The 14,446-nt window shown below is 46.0% G+C and overlaps 1 protein-coding gene across 2 annotated transcripts in view; it reads right to left on the bottom strand.

Annotated features, from left to right (window-relative positions):
• The window catches only part of NPTXR (neuronal pentraxin receptor), a 36,489-nt gene that overhangs the window by 6,458 nt on the left and 15,585 nt on the right, over positions 1 to 14,446 (bottom strand). Inside the window, exons 2-4 of one of the 2 annotated variants that reach the window (XM_077339491.1) lie at positions 5,362 to 5,575; positions 1,967 to 2,211; positions 85 to 264 (exon numbers count right to left, since the gene is read on the bottom strand). In XM_077339491.1, coding sequence (XP_077195606.1) covers positions 85 to 264; positions 1,967 to 2,211; positions 5,362 to 5,575 — 639 coding nt within the window. Of the gene's footprint in view, positions 1 to 84; positions 265 to 1,966; positions 2,212 to 5,361; positions 5,579 to 14,446 lie in introns of both variants that reach the window. The other variant, XM_077339490.1, reaches the window with a different exon arrangement.

The following is a 14,446-nucleotide window of genomic DNA, read 5'->3' as shown; positions in this document are numbered from 1 at the left end:
AAAAATATCTCCCAGAGCCTGGGTGGATTCCCTGAACAGTGTCCAGGTTCACCCTTCCCAAGATAGCACAGGAAGTAGACCTACCTGTTCCTGGCCCAGGATGATGACCCCATGGGGTTTGATAGTATGCCAGGATGCCAGATTTTCGCTGCCCCCACGCTCAACTCCATCTTGATAGGCTGACCATATGCCATCCCGTGTGATCCAGGTTATGCAGATGTGGTGCCATGTCCCGACTTTGAGACTCATGGGCAGCTGAGCCACCTTTACAACAAAACAGAACAGTCATGTTAATGGCAAAGCCTTCGTCTTGTGTGCCATTTTGACAATATGGAATAATTATAACAGATTTCTCTTTAGAGCTGTCTCAGGAATATCATTTCTGAAGGAAGGAGAATGGGACCCATTGTGGCTTACTGGGAAAAGCATAGTTAGTCTTTGCTCATGGAGCTGTGGCATCACATCCCCTAGCTAAGAAGCTAGGATCTGTGTTTTAGAAAATGTCATGGAAGGTGCGTAACTCAGTGGTAGACCATATGTTCTGGGTCCGGAAAGTCTTTGGTTCGATTTGTAGCAACTCCTGTTCAAAGGATCTTAGGCTAAAGAGCAGGAGAATACTTCAGAAAGCTCTCCAGGTTGGAATAGTGTACATGACAGAACATTTGCGTTTTTTAGCATACTATCTACAAGAAAGGCACATATAATAACATGTCTAGACAGCTTGGGGAGGGATTTAACGCCTCCTTGCCATCAGCTCAAGAACGCTTCTGCCAGCAGCAGAGGCTACACTGAAGCAAAAGTAAAAGGAACGCTCTTGACAATTTCCTCCTACTTCTCTGCCTCCTGGAGAGCTCAAGGAGAATGTCAACTCATCTTGCAGCAGCAGCAGTGAAAAAGGCAAACTTCATGCTAGGAATCATTAGGTAATGGACTTAGAATAAAGAAGCCAGTATTGTAATGCCTTTGTACAGAGCAATGGTGCATCCACTTCTGGACGATTGGGCACAGTTCTGCTTCCCATATCTCAAACAGGATACTGTAGAGCCGGAAGAAGTACAGGATATGAGTAAGGGGCTGGAACATTTTTCCTATGAGGAAAGGCTAAAGAGTATGCAACATTTGGGGGGGTATAAAAGTTATACATGGACTGGAGAAAGCGAATACAGGGACCTTTTTATCTTTCTTCCATAGTACAAGAATAAATTGTGCAATTAAATTGCTGCTGGTGGATATACCACAAGAGGAGAGGAGAGGAGAGGAGAGGAGAGGAGAGGAGAGGAGAGGAGAGGAGAGGAGAGGAGAGGAGAGGAGAGGAGAGGAGAGGAGAGGAGAGGAGGAGCTGGTTTTTATACCCACTTTTCACTACCCAAAGGAAACCCAAAGCGGCATACTAACACCTTTCCCTTCCTCTCCCTACATCAGCTGCCCTCTGAGGTGGGTGGGGCTGAGAGAGCTCTAATAGAACTGTTCTATGAGAACAGGCCTAAGAGAACTATGGTTAGCCCAATGCCACATGTGAAGGCATGGGATATCAAACCTGTTTCTCCAGGTTATTGGGAGGGACGAGAGACCACTAATAAAAGCTCTGCAGAGGAAAACAATGGTAAATCACCTCTGCTTCTCACTTGCCTTAAAGTCTCTTGCTGGGGTCTCCATAAGTTGGTTGCAATTTAGTAGCACTTATGTACATATTATATTATATTTGTTTGTTTGTTTATTGGATTTATAGGGCCACCCCTCTTGGCTCAGCCTTCTTGGGGCAGTGAAAACCAATTCAACTAGTTCTGGCATTGGGTAATCTTGTGACTTCTATTTTGTATTTGCCCGCTGCTTTAAAACTAAGATAGTCCGAGGAAAAACATTTGATTCTGATTGAGCCTGTGATTCTATGTAGGATTCTTGCCAGTGGGATGAGACTTAGTCTAGGTCTTCCAGTTATCCATGCCAAGACCTCACCCTTCCTTACCTTGTCATTAATGATCAGTTCCATGGGGCTAGAGCCCCACTCCAACAATACGAGCTCATTGGGTTGACTGGGGACTGAGTAGGAGAAAGGGGTGCCCACCCCTGCGGGACCCCTGGCTTTCAGCCACATGCAGACTGTGAAGGCATAAAGTTCTGGCGGGCTCTTCTTCATCCGTGCATACATATAGTTATTCCGCACAGGGATGGTGACTTTGAAGTTATCTGGAGGGATGAAGGTGGTTGTTTCTGTGTGCAAAACAGAGAAAATGGGGTCAAGAAAGAAGGCTAACCTACTAGTAAATAATTGGTTCATTACAATATGCATTTTTGTGGACCACAGGATAATCCAGTCTCTGGGGGAGGGGTTGTCATGACCCCCTCCAGTATACTCCGTGACTCTGACTTTGAATCCCATGGGAAGAGCCAAGGAGCTAAGGTCAATGACTGAAGAGGACCAGAGGGACCAGGAAGGGCCTGGCACTGAAAAGCCACCTAAGAACAATATCTCCTCAGTGCCAGAGGCTGCCCTGTCAGACCCTGCGAGGGGAACCTCTGAGATAGTCTGCCATGCAGAGTTCAAGCCTGACCCTAAAGCCCCCCTGCTCCCCAGACCATTCCCATTCTGTAGGAATGCTGATAGCAGCGGGCCCAGTCCTAAGTGCTACAGAGGAGGCAAAGCACCTCGCTGGTAGCATGCAACATCAGGGTAGAGGACAGCAGTGAACTGAGGTTGATTCCTTGCAAGTTCCTGGCAGGTGTGCAGAGCTGCCTTAGAACTCCAACACCTGGATCCAAAAGGTATGTTATTAAATATGGCATCAATTAACTTGTCAGATATATGGTGATGCCTGCTAGGATTCTTTCTGCATTAAGGCGGAAAAAGAATTATTACCAGTCATTACAGATTTGTTAAATATATTGATGGGGTATGGGACAATGGAAAACTTATATGATGCACAACAAAAGAAAATTAGAATTCAGAAGAAAATGGAGTCCCATACTAGACAATATTGAACAGATAAAATTGATGTGGAAATAAATAATCTTTAGACTGTGTATGCTAACTATGGGTAAAATGCAAACTCTGGAAAAATGCAGTATGTGGTTTGTAACATCAATCAAGGTGATATAAAAGAACAATACCAAATGGCAGCTTTTTGCTGATCTTTTCTCCAAACAGCACTTTTCTAGTATATATATGTAGTATTTTTCTACCTTTTCCCGTAAATATCTGTAAAGCTCCTGTTGACAATACAATCCAGCTCAGTTATGTCCTTTCCTACTTAAGATGGAGCCTGGAAAGACCACCTTGCTGGATCAACTGGCTCACAAGGCCATGACCCTTGCCTGCTGGATCCAGCACCAGGCCCTGCTCAACGACCATCTGCAGAGTAAGTCCTGGCTGTTGGGGAAACCAGCAGAAGCCTGAGGCCAGAATCAGTATTATGATTCTAAGACAGAGCATCTGCTTTGCACATAGAAGGTCCCAGTACCAATCACCTGTGTCAGGGTTGGGACTAACGTATTGTCCTTGGGAGACGAGCACGCCCCACATGATCACTGATCCCACAAAGGTTGACATCATGGCAGATCCCAGAGTCTAAGGTGATATGCAGCCAGGTGTGGCTGTGGTCTAGAAGCCCAGGTGGCCCATGGAGAGAAGCCAGACTCAGAGACTAAGTGCTGAGGAACTCACCAGATATTGAGAGGGACCCACAGTCATCCCCAGAAGCCCAGGAGCAGAGAAGGCAGAAAACCTGGGGGGACACTCAGTCAAAATGGCAGACTGCAGGGTTGCCCCCCCTCCCCTATGCCTTTCCTCTGGCCATAAGGCAGTAGAGGGCCAAGATTCCCCTAGAGGCTTCACTGGATACTAGACAGGTTTTAAGTGTCTGCAGGTCCCAGGTCACTGCTACAGCTGCTGGTATTAGCTCCTATAAATAGCCTGGTTCAGCTCTGGTTGGTGTGGGATGGATGGCTCTGATAGCGCTTGCTAGCCCCTGCTGGCTTCACTGTGTTTGTGAGAAATTCTACCTGCCCCAAATACATGCTGAACAACTGGTTAAAAGGTTCAGATAGCTGGTGATGTGAAAGACCCCAGAGAGTCAGCCTTAATAAGTAACATTGACCTGGGTTGGCCAATGGTCTGACTCATTATCAGGCAGTTCCATGCACACACGAGAATCAAGAAGTGTTATCCTCATTTTGCTAAAACATATATGCATCCAGAAGTTCAGGGAGAAAAAAAAATGTAAGCAACAGGGCCAAAAGCATGGAAAATGTCAAACTCAGGTAAAATAGAACACTATATAAATACTCAATACTTGCTGTCATCATCTCCATACCCCATTGAACACAGTAGTTTCCAGAACAGTTTGCGATTCAATAATGAGGAGATGCTATTCAAAGGAGAATAATTGCATCTTTGAATATGTCAGTCGGGGATGGATTAAACAGGCGCTTTCCCCTTCCTTCCCATAACGGTGTATTCAAATTACACTCACCAACAGTATTTATCTGGTGAAAGACAGCATGGGGGGAGGAGGCTGGTTACATGTTGCAAGAGAGCATGTATTGACTACATGTGCAATACATGTACTTCAGCATACGTCAGCAAAAGAAGTGGACTTGGTGCTACTCAGTAGCATCACAGCTCACACAGAAGCCTCCATTGTTGTGCAGTGTGGTTAAGGCTTTGGGCAGTGTGCTTTTTTTCAAGTGGAGAGGCATATCGGATTCTTACTTTCAAAAATAAAAGCCACTGAATGTTAATCCTTCTCGGAAATAGGGCCTTGTGACAAGGACATATCTAATCCCAGAGCTGCTGCTTCCGTATTTTTGCTTTCTGCTGGTTTTGTTTGGTTTAGAATCATAGAATCATAGAGTTGGAAGGGGCCATCCAGGCCATCTAGTCCAGCCTCCTGCTCAACGCAGGATCAGCCCTAAGCTTGTTTTTAATGGCTGTGTTTAAATGGTTTCATTGAGGCAACGTGGACATTTCCCCTCCAAAGTAAATTATATTCAAGGTAAAGGAAAGACACCCTGCTGGGAAGCCCTTTTCTGTTTATTACGACTTCACAGCTTCTGAGGCAGCGTTCGGAGCCCAAATGGGATCTGCTTTATTTTTAACAGCGATTCCCTGCAGCTGCTATGTGGCTTTGGGAGACCTGGACCCAACTCTTTTTTTTAAAGCAAATGTCTAATTTGACTCTAAGAGAACAGGAATCAACATGAAGATTCAGACTATCCCTCTGTAGACCGATATTGTCATATGGACCGATTCAATATGACGGACGTTCTTCCATCTGGAAGTGCCCCCAGGAGTAGAAATATATGAAAAGAACTACACTGACATTTGGACCCTCAGGTTCTGTTCCCTCCTTTGTCAGAACTGACCGTGTTCAAGGTCTGCAACCCGGTTTTGGAGGGCGTCCAGCTCCTTGTCTACCTCTTGCTGCTGTTGGTCATTGGTGTTGGCGATGGATGAACGTTCTTTTTCCAGAGCCAAAATCTTGGATAGGATCTGATCCTCCAGTTCTTCCATCTTGGTGTGGATTGGTTCTTGGGCTGGTGCTGGGGCAGAGGTAGCATTTATTCGGACAGGGATATCCTGCTATGTTCATGGGAAAGACAATAAATAAAGAGAAGGGGAAAAAATGAGATTATTAAAATGCCACACTGTGATGGAATAGGCCCACTTTTGTTTCACAAGCCCTCTTCCACTTTGCCTACTCCCTTTTCTGGCTGGTTGCCAGCTTCAGGAGGGTACAAAAGGGTCTCTTTGGGTAACACACTGCCACCACCTGGTCATAGCACAGGGTCACCAGCTGGGAGGACCAGGACTTCTGGCCACCTCATTCACTCCTGAGGCCTGGGCCTCTGTGTCTCCCACAGCCCCAGCATGTCAGTTCCATGGAATCTACTCCAGAGGAGTAGCTGCTTGACAGCTTCTCTCCCCTGATCCTGGGTCTTCCCCTTGCACTGGATTAGCGGTTCCAAGATGGGGGAGCAAAACGTGGTCAGAGAGCCACAGCCAGCTTTAAATTCATAAAGGATTTATTAAAAGAACAAGTTTCATAATCATATCTTTAGCACAACAAGGAGTTAAGCAAAAGAGTCAAAAGAAATTGGGAAACACAATCCTTCTGTCCCTCTGCTAAAACATACCCTATCTGATGTTAACTATAGAGTAGGTGCCTTTGCTTAAAGAGTTCCCAGTTCTTAGGCATTTTCCTCAGCTTACCTGGCAACCACATAGACCAAGATGGCTGCCACCTCTTCTCCTAAGTCAGAGCAAGCTCCTACTTCCCTTGTCAGCAGGTGAAAAGCTCCCCTTCCTGTGGTCAACAGCCGATATATCTCTCTGTCCCCTCCTGTCTGGATTTTCCAAATCCTGTTGAGAACAAGAAATACCTCCCCCCTCCACAAGAAGGTCTTTTGTCTACCAAGGAATTTGGGGAAGAAGTCTCCCCCTCCCTCTCCAGGTACCTGCTTCCTGGCTAGGCCAATTAGCATTTGAGCAAGTGATTTGTCAAACCTCCCTTATCTCCACAGCCCAGAGGAACAAATCTGTGTCCTTTTTAAATAGCCAGTGGGGGGGGGGGAACATGTTACCACAAACACCAAGCAATATTTAGGCATAGCTGGTCGAATGACCAAGGAAAGGCTAGGCTCTCAGCCAGGACTCAGATCAAGCACGGATTCCACTCAAGTAAAGAAGGGCCCTCACAGGTCTCAGCATAGCTCCATCACCAACCCAGCCTGCCCACAGATCTCTCCTAACCTTATTTAGCAAATAATGCTCTTAGATCAGTCCTGAGACTCTAGGCTTGGTTGTGAGGTTCTCCTAAAGAATTGCCTGTCAGTCTTCTTCTTCTAGCTCCTTGACTTCCTTCCCTTTTCTTGTCTGTCAGCTTGCCTGCCTTGAAAAATTTCCAGACTGCCTTTTTTTTCTTGATCTGTCCCTCTTTTGGATGAACATGTCACCTCAGACCTTGGCCTATAATTGGTTCACATGGCGGCTAGGTCCCTCAGGGGCCAATACCCATGGTGACTATAGGGAACCTCCACCATCAGGGGCAACAAACCTCTGAAAACCAGTGTGAGAATACAATATTGGGTAAGGCCTTGGCCTCTGTGCATTGTTGTTGACTCTCCAGAATAATTGACAGGCCGCTGTGTGAGACAGGATGCTGCACTAGATGGACCGCTGGTCCAATCCAGCAAGGCTCTTCTTATATTCTCCAGACTGACCCTCATGAGTCTCTCCTCCATTCACCTCTGGCCTCAGTGCTGCTGGGATTTGCGCTGAAGCTGCTCACATTCTTCCTATACCCCCCTCACCAACCTTTTTCTGAATATGCCCAGTCACTGCCCTCATTAAGAACATGTATGAACTTCTATACAGGCATGACTGACATGCAGCATGTCTCTAAGACTGCTCTTCCTGTGGCCTTGCCATTAAGAGGGGGAAAGGCACCCCCAGAATGCCATTCTCAATGGAGCACTTTCCTGTAAAAACCTGAGTGGCTCTGGAGGCAAATGGGTGTACAATTCCTCCTGGCAATGGCGGAAGAAGGCAGTAATGTGGGCCTCTTTCTTCTCACTCCGAGGCGATCTGTCACTCGGACAGAATAGTTCTGTAATCGTCTTAACTCCACAGAGGCTCCATGCAGAGGTCACATCAGGTATTACCCAACTGTCTCCCACTGTCAATCAATCCAGCCAGGAAGCTTCTGCGTAAGAGGAAATCAAAGTGTTAAGAGCTACTCTCCCTGTCCTCTACTTCAACAGCAGAGCTTGTGTACATACATAGAAGAAGAAGATCTGGGTTTTTGTACCTGCTTTTCACTTCCTGAAGGAATCTCAAAGAGGCTTACTTTTGCTTTTGCTTCAGGTGAGCTGGTGTTCTTTTTGTTGCCTTCCCAAGCACCTTGCATGTTTATCCAACCAGCTGTTTGTTGGATGGCAAGTTTTTATGTATAGTTTTTTTTTTTAAACACCTCTTGAAAACTGCTCTGAGCTCAGGATTTGGAATTGACACAAGCGTGAGCCCACCAGTTCTATGCAAAGAGGGTCTCTGTTGCAAACTGGAAGACCAGGCTCCCCCTAAACTTGATTCAAAGGAGATCATCTGCATGCCCCAGATGGCATGAATGCATTCCCTGTGCAAGCTTGCCTCTAAAATATGTACATCTGTATGCATTGGAGCATAACAACATTTATGCACGGAGATCTGATAGATTATTTTGGCACCTCCAAATTTTGCAAAATCAGACAGGCCCCGATTCTCTTTCACATTTTAAATACAGACTCTTGGGGGGGGTGGAGTTCAGGGATAGTTAGGTCAGTGTGCTGCCCACCACTTTCAGAGGAATGCCAGGGAATTTCTCACAATTACTATTTTAACTTCCATCTTCAGCCCAAGCTTCCTGCAGACCTGAGAAGGGATTTTTGTCCACCAAAGATGTTCTCCAATCTTGGTCCATCCTGTTCATGCTCTAAGGCAGGAATTCTTGAATATGTTCCCAATAAATCTCAAATAGTTGGAAGAACACCATCCCTTGGGCAAGGTTTTGGAGATGCAGGATGCTCTTGGCCTGCAACTGTGGCAAGTTGTACTTGGGCTGTGTTGTGGAAAGAGTGGCCAAGAAGGCCCAGGCAGCACCTGCTAATCGGTCATCATCCTGGACGAGAGATGGAGAAGAAGCTCACGATCTTTGGCTCATGATGTTGCTGCCTGCCTTTCCTGAACACAGCAAGGCTGCCTGCTCTTCAATCCCCCTGGCTGCGTGTGTCCCTATCAGAGAGGTGCTTCCTTCTCATTTTGGTCCCATTTTGTTTACACATGAGCCCCAAAGACCAGCCATCAATAAATAAGCCATTCAAGCTGCCCTAATTGTGAAGAAGCATGGCTCTAAGTCAGGGGTAGTCAAACTGCGGCCCTCCAGATGTCCATGGACTACAATTCCCAGGAGCCCCTGCCAGCGAATGCTCTAAGTACTCCATCACAGGCCTACTCCATCACCCCTGCTCTAAGTACTCCATCACAGGCCTAATCATACTAATTGGACCTTTTTGTTTTTGTTTTTTGGCTATGCCTTTGTGGGCATTCTGCCAGTTAGTAGAACCTGGCTTTTTAAGAAGGCTTTCCGCCCTGGCTGACAAGAAGCAGAACTGGGTTTTATTAAAGTTTCTGGGACTGTAGTTGTTACTACTGATCATGCATTTTGACAATTTGGGTTTTAAACAGTGTTTTTAGTTTCATTATTATTTTATGGCCTGAGGGTTGAAAGGGCTCAAGGCAGCTCAGAGAGTATTTCAGTGAGGAACGATTGTCAGAATCCCTTTGGAATTGATGCCATATTGATTGTGATTGATTCTCAAAGCTGTCATATATGCCTCATCTGTGATGCTTCCCAGTTCCTGTTTCCCTTCACCCCTCAAGGCCAAATTCCAGCATTTGTGGTTTATGGTTCTGCTCTCACAGCCTCCCTTCCTCCCTGCTTTCCCTCCCCACACCTTTGTAGTTAGAGTACTGCAATGTTTGGTCTTTCTTTGAAATGCAGGTCACCACTTTCCCATGGGAGGAGGGAAAGAGGGGTGTACTGGTGTTTTATATGTGTAACCTCATGCTTATAACCCCAGTTCTGTCTATGCCTTGAGTGGATGTCTTCATTCCTGATTAAAGAAATTTTCTGAAACTTGTCTGGAAATTGAGCACTCTTACAACAATTACATAATTGTGGTCAAAATAGTCCACAATTAAAAACAGCAATGAATAGTATGACATTGAGGAGTCAGGAAAACCTATCCTAGCGACATCACTCTCTAAATAGCCCTGCATGGCCTCTTCTCCTGATTGATTGATTGGCATGTGTGTCATGTAGCCAGGAGATCCTAGGATGGTCTGGAAGCCAGGCAAGGGATGTTTGGAGGTGGTTTCCCATTGCCTGCCTTCACACCCATCCGATATCCCTGGAGAGGACCTCCCATAAGACCGGAGACATGGGTGAGAAAGGCAGATCAAACATTCCAGGGAGACAAGATTGCAAGCTAAAGCCAGGAAGATAAGTGCACCTGGAATATGGACCTGCATACAGAGAGATGGCCCTTCAGATTCCATCATGAAAGAGTTTAAAGACCAGAACCAGCATCTTAAGTGGAGCTCAGAAACAGAAGGCAACAGAGGACAAGTGTCACATACTTCTAATGGCTCGTGTCAGTCAGGATGCACCCACCTTTTATAGCAATTGGAAGGTACTGAGTTGTCTTTAAGGACAATAGCCGACATTGCAATAGATCAACTATCTATAAGGGGGAAGAAAACTGGCAGGCAAGGTGCAAGCAATACAAATCACCTTTAGATAATGCCACTGGCCTGTTGGGGGGGGGGGGGCAGGAGGTGTCTGGGTGGACCCAGAAGTTCATGATGCAGAGTTCTTCAAGATTTGGTACTTTTCCCCAGGTTATTTTAGACTTCTAAATGAGACTGTCTGGCGCTTCAGGGCTGGGTGTCATCATTAGTGTCATCAGCTCTGAATTTCTTAAAATAAATCACCCAAAGCATCAGTCTCTGTCCTGGGCCATTGCCTAGCTGCCATGGCCAAGGGATAATCACCAGCAATGAAATCCAGGAAAGATGGGTGTGAGGCTAATTGGGGAGGAAGCTCTGGAGGGGATTGCTCTGTCCGGTTAAAGAACTGGACAGAATTTAGGAGCTTTCTTAGACCTCCTATGCTGTCTGACCATCAAATAAACATATTCCTGAGGATGGCACTCCTCCAACTAAAATTGGAAACTTGCTCATCTCTTAGCCTTTCTTCTTAGCCAGGCACTGTGAGGCTAGACTACTGCAATGAGGATACCCTTGAAGACAACCGAGAAACTTTCCATTGATAAAGAACACAGCGACTAAACCCTAGAAGTCAGTCTAATTTTAAGACACTCTCATTGGTGCCTGTATGGTTCCATGTGAAGGTGATGTTGTGATTGCACAGTCTTAAATCCACAGATTTGAAGGTCCATCTCTTCTGGTATGAACCTGTGCTCCAATGTAGATCCTCACAGGTCTCTCACCTGACTGTCCAACTTGGCTATTCTTGGCTGTTGGTTCAGCCTTGTGTAACGCCCTCCTTGAGGAAGCTGAGAGAGTTCCCAACCAACCAATTTCTGTAAAAGCTGTTTAAATGGGATTTTGATAACGGATGATCTGCAAATGTCACCACTGCTCTCTCTCTGTGTATAACTGTGTTATTTAGTTGCTGTTTATGTTCCCCCTGTTTTTTGTAAGCCACCTTGAGTCACAATTGGTAGGATATTTTAACTAATAAACCCACAACATTAATAGAGCAAAAACCCACCCCGGGCGTTTGCCATTTCCAAGGCAATCAGATTGTTCTCTTTTAATTTTAACCCACTGGAATTTATTGTTTTAGTACATTGTTTCTAACACCACAGCAGATCTGTGAAAAAATAAAATGTGATAGGAACCATCTGTGCTTCCTTAGAGATGGTTTCCTTATACATGTGGCCCTGCAGTGTATCTACATCCAGTGAGAGAAAGGGCATCAATTATCATCCTCTCGAGAGAGTACATGGAACAGCCACTGGTAATAACTAACTTTGCATGGGAGATGACCAAGGGGTCACTTCACAGAGGCAGACCATAGCAAACCACCTCTGAATGTCTCTTGCATTGAGAACCCCACCAGGGGTCGCCGTAAATTGTCTGCAACTTGATATCCCTTTCCTCTGCCACCAATAGAGCAAGATATACAAGCACAAGCTCTGACCCCAGCTTACAGCTGAGGGAAGGGAAGTGGAGAAGGAAAGTAGAGGAAGGATATCTATGGAAAGTAAAGGAAGGATGTCTATGTATATATGTATATATGTCTATAGTAGCATGTTCTCAACATGATGAGGGAGCAAATAGATACTATTTAAGACCGCTGAGTGCTTGTCCTTCCTTTTCTCTTTGCCTGCGGTTTGCAGTCTGTGTCCCTCTGTCTACCCTACTGACAAAGCTGCAATCAGCTTGGGACATCCTGATGAGGTAGGAGACCAGCAGGATAAAAATATTCTTTAAAAAAGTACCACAATTCAGGTCCACTCAGTACACACTAGAGTGTGGCTGAGACTACAGACTGGCTTGGGGATGGAAAACATAAAACATGGGCCAATGAAAACGTAAATGGATTTAGGGCAGTTCCACTTGTGCAAAAGTTTGAACAACATCTTGTGCTGTCCTCCCTGTAGATTATAGTGCTCTGAAACTGGTTGCATGAGCTCTTGTGTAGGAGGAAACATGAGTGGGGATACAATACGCTTGACAATGCAAGCAGCTACCGCCGGCTTTTCTGTGCATCTCCGTGGCACCAGAGCTGCTGTGCAAGTGAAAATCCTCTGCAGGACCCCAACCCTACCGGCAGGGACTGTTTTGGCTGGAGATCTGCCTTCTCCTCCCCCAGGTCCCTTGCAGGGTTGGGCAGAGATGTGCTGGAGTAGAGGGGGCTCAGCTCGGCTTAATGGGCGGCTCTGGACTGAGCACAAAGGGCCGACAGAAAGCGTGGCCTGAAGAGGCAGCCCAGCAATCTGTCAGGGTGCCAGCGGTGCCTTTCTTCTTTCCCAGCTGTGTTGAAGAGGCCTGGAGGTAACCGGGAGGGCAGTAGGAGGAGAGTGTGGTAAAGATACAGAGAGGAGCAGAAGAGCGGAGGGGAGGAGAAGAACAGGGAGAAAGGAGGAGGGGCTGGACAGTGGGAAACTGCCATTCCCTTCCTTTCCCCACCATCCCACCCTGGACACTTCATGGGCCATTAGTTAGGAATAATGATGATGCTCAGCGCCAGCCACAGCCCTTTTGCCACGCTGGGCAGGAAGAGAGGATGGAAGAATAAAAGGCCTGGAGGCCGTGCCCTCTGTGACCCCCTACTGAACTCTGTCCTTTATGGCCAAGGGCTCCTCTAAAGAAATAGAGCTATTCATTTAAGCCCATTTGGGTCCTTGGGGAGGCATTTTTTGGGCTCTTACAATGACTTCTGTAGCTGTTCTTCTTGCAACTATTCAGTGCATTTACCTATGGGCTGTTATGGGCAGTGGGTGGATTTTGCTTATCTGTGACCCATCAGGCCCTTGTGCATCCAGATGCATAGCTACAGAAGCATATGGGAAGTTGCCTTTTCTGCAGCACTGCCTTTTCTGCAGTTCAAGAAGGTGAAAAGAAAGAAAATGCAGTCCCAAATGGAAAAGAATCCGAGCCCTCCCCTTCCTTCAGGATATCTTCAGGATGGACATGTCCAACTTCTCTTGATGAAAATGACCAGCTGGAGAGACTTTGGCCACTGTATAAAAACATCAAGCATTTATGTTTCAGCCTGTGTCCTGTTTTCTTAACCATGTGGTCCTCGTCCTAGTTTCTCCCATATAAAACTGTGTATTGATTAAAAATTTAGAGCAGCATAGCCTCTCTTAAGTGAGACAAAAGAGCATCTGTAATGCTCAGTTCTTGACCTTTAAGCCAGCTTGAGGTAAGGTCATTGGCACTGAAGGCCTCTGGATTATCACAGCTTAATTACTCAGAGAAGGCATCTGAGAGTAGCCAGCTCAGGTGAACTGGGCCACAAGGAAGAAAAGCATGCTAGGTCAGGGCTGCCTGGGATGGACAGTCAGGTTTAACTTTCTCACTTTTCTACTCAGGGGGTCCATAACAGAGTCCTCAGTCACCATCCTAAATGGATGCCACTGGGACCATGAACTGTCAATGACTTTCCACTTTCTTATCCAATCCCACTTTCCTAGCCTTGCTTTCCCAGCAGAACTTTCTAAATCCCATTTGTTGTGGACCACAGGATGACTTTATTTTATAGCCCTATCCTAAGTACCTTTCAACTGACTTTAAAGGGTGTAACTCTGCTTAGGATGCAACTGTGTGGTTTGCAGTGATGGTATCTGTTACAATTTCATACCAGCTTTCTTCCATTATGGAAGACAAGGTGGCACCCATAGGGTTCCCAGGAGTCACCCATCCAACCGTCAGACCTTTACCTGCTTCTACAAGATGGTTGGTTCACAAGCCCTCCAAATCAGAGCAAATCACAGCTTGAGCAAAGAGGGTGACGTTTGTTTAATTTCTAACATTCTCTGTTCAAGGCATCTTATAAACTCAGTAAAACTGAGTTTATAAACTTATAAGTTATAAACTTATAAACTCAGTAAAGAATTTAAATAATGCATCATTAAAAAAAAACTTAATTGCTGCACAAGCTGAAGCCATCTGTCACACCATCCCAAATGTTATTTGGGACTAGAAGATCTTCCTGCTGCTCCAGAACATTGAGTCATGCGAACTTCCCAAGGGAGGAAGGTGCATACATGACACTGCCACATACCTCCCAGGGAATGCCGCATGCAGAGCTCCAGATATTCCTCCTGCCAGTAATCTTTCAGCGTCTTTCAGCAGAGGGCCTGAATGTCCATGATGCCC

This window comes from Paroedura picta, chromosome 5 (assembly GCF_049243985.1).
Source record: "Paroedura picta isolate Pp20150507F chromosome 5, Ppicta_v3.0, whole genome shotgun sequence".
Taxonomy (NCBI): Eukaryota; Metazoa; Chordata; class Lepidosauria; order Squamata; family Gekkonidae; genus Paroedura; species Paroedura picta.
Note: the sequence above shows the minus strand (reverse complement) of the source record. Positions and strands in the feature narration are given on the sequence as shown.